The sequence below is a fragment of the Tupaia chinensis genome, unplaced genomic scaffold (genome assembly GCF_000334495.1).
Source record: "Tupaia chinensis unplaced genomic scaffold, TupChi_1.0 Scaffold000159_1, whole genome shotgun sequence".
Classification (NCBI taxonomy): Eukaryota; Metazoa; Chordata; class Mammalia; order Scandentia; family Tupaiidae; genus Tupaia; species Tupaia belangeri.
Genome location: NW_006159630.1, coordinates 4812829 through 4818702, shown reverse-complemented (window position 1 = coordinate 4818702; position 5874 = coordinate 4812829). Strand labels below are relative to the sequence as shown.

At 56.1% G+C, this 5874-nt stretch overlaps 1 protein-coding gene across 3 annotated transcripts in view; it reads left to right on the top strand.

Annotated features, from left to right (window-relative positions):
* The window catches only part of SEPTIN9 (septin 9), a 159464-nt gene that overhangs the window by 41217 nt on the left and 112373 nt on the right, over nucleotides 1-5874 (top strand). The window contains exon 1 of one of the 3 annotated variants that reach the window (XM_006145719.3): nucleotides 1778-1925. The exons of the other annotated variants lie outside the window; for them this stretch is intronic. Within the exon in view, the coding sequence (XP_006145781.1) occupies nucleotides 1904-1925 (22 nt within the window). The 5' untranslated portion in view covers nucleotides 1778-1903. Of the gene's footprint in view, nucleotides 1-1777; nucleotides 1926-5874 lie in introns of those variants that run through there. 3 annotated transcript variants of the gene reach the window in all.

Genomic DNA, 5874 nt, shown 5'->3' with positions numbered 1-5874 from the left:
TTCCGGCTGACGTGGAACTAGGGCAGCTGGTGACTCAGCCTGGTCCCCACGCTGCAGCAGTGGCAAGCTGCCTCCCGCCTCAGACCCCACAGAGCAGGGTGTCTGCTTGGAAAACACGGCGGGGAGGCCAGGACGCTGAGCTCCCCTGGGAACAGCCTGTCCTCCTGGGCAGGCGCATGGGGAGCCACATCTCCTGGAGGCCCTGGGGTAAGGAGTCTGCAGGCTGGCACAGCCCAGAGCCGTGACTTGCTGCTTTGAGGCTTTGTCCATCCCAGGCCTCCACTCTTGCTTGGCCCCTCATGACTCTGCGGAGCCCCTGGAAGGCTGAGAGCGATTCTCCCTGGTGCACTGGGGATGTGGAGCCTGCGCACACCTGCAGACCTGCAGAGCCGTCTCTCCCTGCAGCCTCAGGTGCTGGCTGGAGGGTTGGTGACTTCAGCCTCCGGCAGAACTGTGCCTAGGGTGGGGTAGGCTTGTCAGACTAGTGAAGGGGGAATGATGAGGACAGACAGGAGCCGTTGAGAGGGGAGTCCCCCTCCCACCTTATCTGGTTCTAACGCCCCAGCAGGGCAACATCCCAGGCACCCCAGGGGCCCTGTCAGAAGCCCAGCCACAAACACATGCAGCTCTGGGGTCAAAAGCCAGGGTCCAGCTGGGGAGGGGTTGTGACCCCATCCAGGCCTGCCCTGGGCCTGAGCAGTCCCCTCCTGACCACCTTGCTCCAGGGTCCTATGGAGTTTACGTCATCCTGGTGAAATTTACCAGTGAAACTGAAGATGACAGGTCCAGGTAGTGCTGTCGTCCTGTCCTTGCCATTAGAGCCAGGGACTGTGGGAGCTCTAAATGATTCAGCCTGAGCACGGAGCATGCGGGCGCCAGAATGAGGAGCTCGGAGTTCAGGGTGAAGCAGGTTCGGAGCCCTGGAGCTTGGAGCAGAGTGTTGCCCTGCTGGCAGGCCAGGCGCCTCCTCAGTGACTCAGACCATGCATTTGGAAGATGAATACTTTGTTTTAAGAAGTCCCCTGCCTGGGCGATAAGGGCCGGCTGCTGTGCTCAGAGTTTGCTGTACACTCTGCACCAAGCTGGGACGCTTGGGGGACGGCTGAGTCACGTGCTCCCCTAAGTGAAACCTCAGTGTTGCATAAAGCAATCAGGCAGATAGCAGGACAAGGTTGGTAGCTTGAACCTGGGTGAACACAGCTGTCCCCACAGTCAGGCTTCACGGGAAGACTTAAAAACAGGCAGCCACAGAGGGACAGGGCAGTCCAAAGCCTGGCCGCTGTTCCCAGGACAGGGACTGTAAAAGCAGATTGTAAACAGCACCTGCACGGGACCCGGATGTCCAGGCTGGGGCTGTCTAGGAGGTGGCTGGAGTGTGAGTTCTCAAGGTCCCCCTCTGCCCCTCGGGGGCACATTGCCCCTGCCGTTCTGCCAGGAAGTTGCACTGCCATTCCACAGGGTCGAAGAGGTCTCCAAGGTCCCCGCTGCATGTCGGGAGACAGCTGCTCCAGGGGTCCAGTGTCCGAAGGCGCACAATGGGGTGATCACCCTTACATTTAAGACCAAAGTGACAGGAAGCCAGCAGAGGGGAGACTCTGGGGAAGCCATCGACGTCCTGGGGCAGGAGGCGCCTGGCAAGCGAGCAGAGGAGGTGGAGGCGTGGGCAAAGCAGGGTGTACCTCAGCTGCCTCCGCGAGGCAGGCGCTTGCACTTTGTCCTGTGAATGGGGCCAGGGGAGGAGACCTCGCCTTATCTAACTTACAACACCTCACAGAGCGCTGCGTGGAGGAACAAGAGTGGAAGCAGCAGGGCGGTTAGGAGACGCAGGGACGATCAGAGCGGTGTGGGGACGCAGGAGCCCGTGCCGGCTCGAGGGTCTGCCTGTTAAACAGCCATTACTACGATGAAGGCCAGCCTAGCTGCAGGTATGTGCACACCCGTGTTCGTAGCTGCATTAGTTCTTTATTTTCGTTAAGAGGTTTTTGCCTTAGATTGTGTGCACTTGCCAGAGAGAGAGAGACTGAGAGGGAAAGTGAGAAATCTCCCGCTGGGGGGATGGCCATGCCGTAATCCCTTCTCCTTTATTCTCTTCCTGGGATCTTGGGCATGCATGCACATGCGCCTGGTGTGATTTTTAAGCCACTGGGTTTGGGACTTGAACTATGGTCGGCCATATGGGAACCCAGTGACATAACTGCTGGTCCTGATAGCCGTATTATTTACAACAGCCAGCAGGTGGACACAGCACAAGAGTTGGTTGAGGGAAGAATGGATAAACACAGTGGGGTGTCCATGCATGGATTATTACTCAACCCTGAAAAAGAAAGGATTTCTGACCCTTGCTGTGGTTTGTGGAGCTGGGGTAGCACCCCGTGGTGACCGCATGCTGCCAGACACAGAACAGTGTGTGTGGTTGCACCTAGATGAGGTTCTGAGGTGGCCACGTTTGCAGAGGGAAGAGAGGATGGGGGCTGCCAGGGGCTGAGGAAGTGGGCGTGGGAGTCAGTTGTTTATGGGGAGGGAGCTTCAGCTTGGGAGGCTGGGTGGCGTGACGGTTGTATGACAGCATGAAGATAGCAAATGCCACCGAGCTGTGCCCTTACACACGGTTCAAGTGGTAAATTTTATTATACATATTTTATTGCAACAAAAAAGCATTGCTTTCCTAGGACAAAAATGCTAAAATTAAATTGTATATTAGATTTATATAATATAGGGGCTGGCAGGTGGCATGGTGATTAAAGGCACTGGATTCCCACATGGCCGACTGTGGTTTGAGTCCTGGACCTGGCGGCTTGCTTTGTCACTTTCCCTCTCTCTCACTCTGTCCCTCTCTGTTCAAATTGAAATAAACAAATGAATAAATAAATAAATAAAGTTAAATAAAATCATTTTAAAAAGATTTATATAACAAATTATTTACAAGTAATTATATTTATTTTTTAAAAAGAATTGTTTCATTTAACTTTATTTTTCATTTGCTTATTTTAATTTGACCAGAGAGAGGCTTTCAAGCAAGCAGGGCTGGGATTCGATTTGCAGTTGACCACGTGGGATCCAGCTCCCATTGCACAGCACTTACTGAGCGTGCTACAGGGCCGGCCTTGAGGTGGTTTTCTTGAGGTTGCATCTGTAGGTGCATCTGCTTGTACCCACTGTACTGGTGGCTACTCACGTTTCTTGTCAGCTTCGCTTCAGTGACGTCACATTGGTAGCTCAGAACTGACCAAGGGAGGTGTGTTTACACCATGGGAATTGGCAAATGCCTCACGCTGCAAACTAGGGGTTGTGAGGGGTGTGTGCGCGTACACGTGTGTGTGGGGGTTGTTAACACTAGCCAGTGTGCCACTGGAGGAGAGGCGCTTAGACTGACAGCAGGTATTTTGGAGGTAGAAACTCGCCAGCGGTTTGGATTTGGGGGCGAGGGGAAGAGAGGACTCCGCATGCGTTGGTAGCTGGTGGCCCCATGTACTGAGCTGGGGGCTGTGGAGGACCTGGCAGCTGATGCATCCTGGGCTCTGGAGCCCTGCGAGGCCCTTCTGTCGGCCAGGCCTGGGCAGAGATGGGACTACGTGGCCCGCCTTTGAGAAGCCTCTGTCTGTCAGAAGAGAGACGGGTCACTTAACAGGGTGTCCTGTGCAAAGGCTCGGTGCCGCCGGGCAAGGAGCCATCCCCACCCCCGGCTCCCCAAGCCCATTTGCTGAGTTGGTTCCTTGCCCGCCCAGCTCCCTACTGAGGGCTGTACCTGGGAGCCAGGGGTCATGGACACCGATGCGCGGCCCAGCGGCTGTTTCCGCTCACCCGTTTCCTCCTCCTTCTTTTCCCATGCTCTGTAGTTCATCCCACCCAGGCGTGGCCTGTGGGGTTTCTCTTCTGGCCTGCACCTTACCATTCCCAGAAAGGCCTGGGCTCAGCTTCATAGTATACCTTCAACCTGCCCCTGTCCATGGCTTTTCTTACTAAAACTTGCTACCTGAGCCCTGCCCGCCCGCCGTGCCCTGCGAGACAGCCCCAGCCACACACAGAGGGCTCGTGACTTACTGGGCATCTTTGCAATGGAAGCTGTGACCGATGGGACCTGGGTGTCTGTATGAGTTTGCTGGGGCTGTCAGGAACTACCACGAACTGGGGGACCGACAACAGAACCGTGTCCCCTGAGTTCTGAAGGCTGGAAGTAGAGCAGGGTGTTGGCAGGGCCCTGCTCCCTCAGAAGGCTCCAAGAGGAGATCCCTTCTGCCTCTTACAGCTTCTGGTGGTTCCAGGTGTGCCTTGGCCTATGGCCCTGTCACTCCACTCTGCCTCCACCCCTGCCTGGCCTTTTCCTTGTCCCTGGGCCTTTTCTGTCTCTTCTGGCCACTTCTCATTGGATTTAGGGCTCGTGCTAACCCAGGTGATCCGATCTCGAGCTCCTCACTTCACTACCCAGTCAGCTCAGATGCTGAGGTTCTGGGTGGTCCAGTCAGCCTCCTACTGGTCTCCTGGTGTACTGTGAGGTTAGTGTCCTTCCAGTCACACCTGCCCCTCGGGCCAGGCCTACAGTTGGCCATGTCTTCTCTGTGACCTTGGGGAAGTGCACCTTAGGGTCCCTTTTGTTTGGCCACCTTTGTGCTTGTCTTTCTTCCTGCCTTGGTAGCTGTGCATTGATCTGCCCAGTGAGTGCCCAGCCAGGACTGTCCAGCTCCTGCCCTCAGGGTCCAGGCTCCTCACCAGCCTAGGGCCACCGGCCCTACTAAAACCCTGGAGCCCTAGACTGGACACAGCCATGGCAGTGCTCGAAGGGCAGCCAGGGATGATTACAGGGCTGGGGAAGGATCGCTTAAGCTGATGAAGAAGGCCAAGCAGCCCTGGAGTGTCCTTGAATTTGGAAAAGGTAATTACAACTTGAAGGGCAGGCCCAGCTGTTCCCCATCTCCTCTGAGGACAGAAACAAAGGAAATGAGTGATGTACAATTAGAGCAGTTGGTTAGATACAAGGGTGAACTTCCTGGCTGGGAGTGGGGCCAAGCCCCGGGTTGGGTTTCCTGTGGCAGCTGGGGGAACCTCCTTACCTGGAGATCTCCAGGCCTGGGAATGTCTGCTGAGTGGCTGAGTGAAGGGGGCAGAGGCAGGGGGTGGGGCTCTGCGTGGGGCACTCTCTGGCCCTGGAGTTCAGCTTCCTGCTGCCATTGTCCTCTGGGTTCCCATAAAGGGGCGTTCTGTCTAGCGTGCACCCTGGCTGGGCTCCCCGAGGAAGTATGCGTGCGTGTTTGGCTCCACTGTGCGTGGAATGAATAGTGCCCCTCTGCTAATCTGGACAAGCTCGGGGGCCAGGTCTGGGGGAGAACAATGCTTGGGCGTGTCCACCTCCACCAGGTACTTCTTAGAAAAACACTAGAGAATAATTCTGTGGCCCAGGTTGGACGCTGTCCCGGAGATCTGGCACCTTCCCAGAGCCTGCTCATGGGCTAAGAAAGACCCAAGTCCCCCAGTGCGGTGGACAGGCGGCGGCCCACCAGGGGCTGGACTACGGGACAGACCCACGTGCCGGATTGTAGACAGCAGTGCTCTGGGCTGGTTTGGAAGCCATCAGGGACTACTCATGGCACTGGCTCCTTTCCCAAGCCCTGGGCAGAAGAGGGTGTGCACGCATCTGAAATGTCTGTGGTTTTACAGTCCCCACGTCCAAACTCAGTTGAAAATAGTTCAAAATATCCAAAGCATGAGGGAGGGAGCAGCCACTTGTCTTAAAAATGAAGGGAACCAGCAGTTAGCGTAATGGCTATGTCGCTGGACTCCCACGTAGTCGACCATGGTTCGCGTCCTGGCCCCGGTGGCTGAAAACTCACGCCAGGCGCGTGTGCGTGCGTGCCCAAGATCCCGAGAGGAGAATGAAGG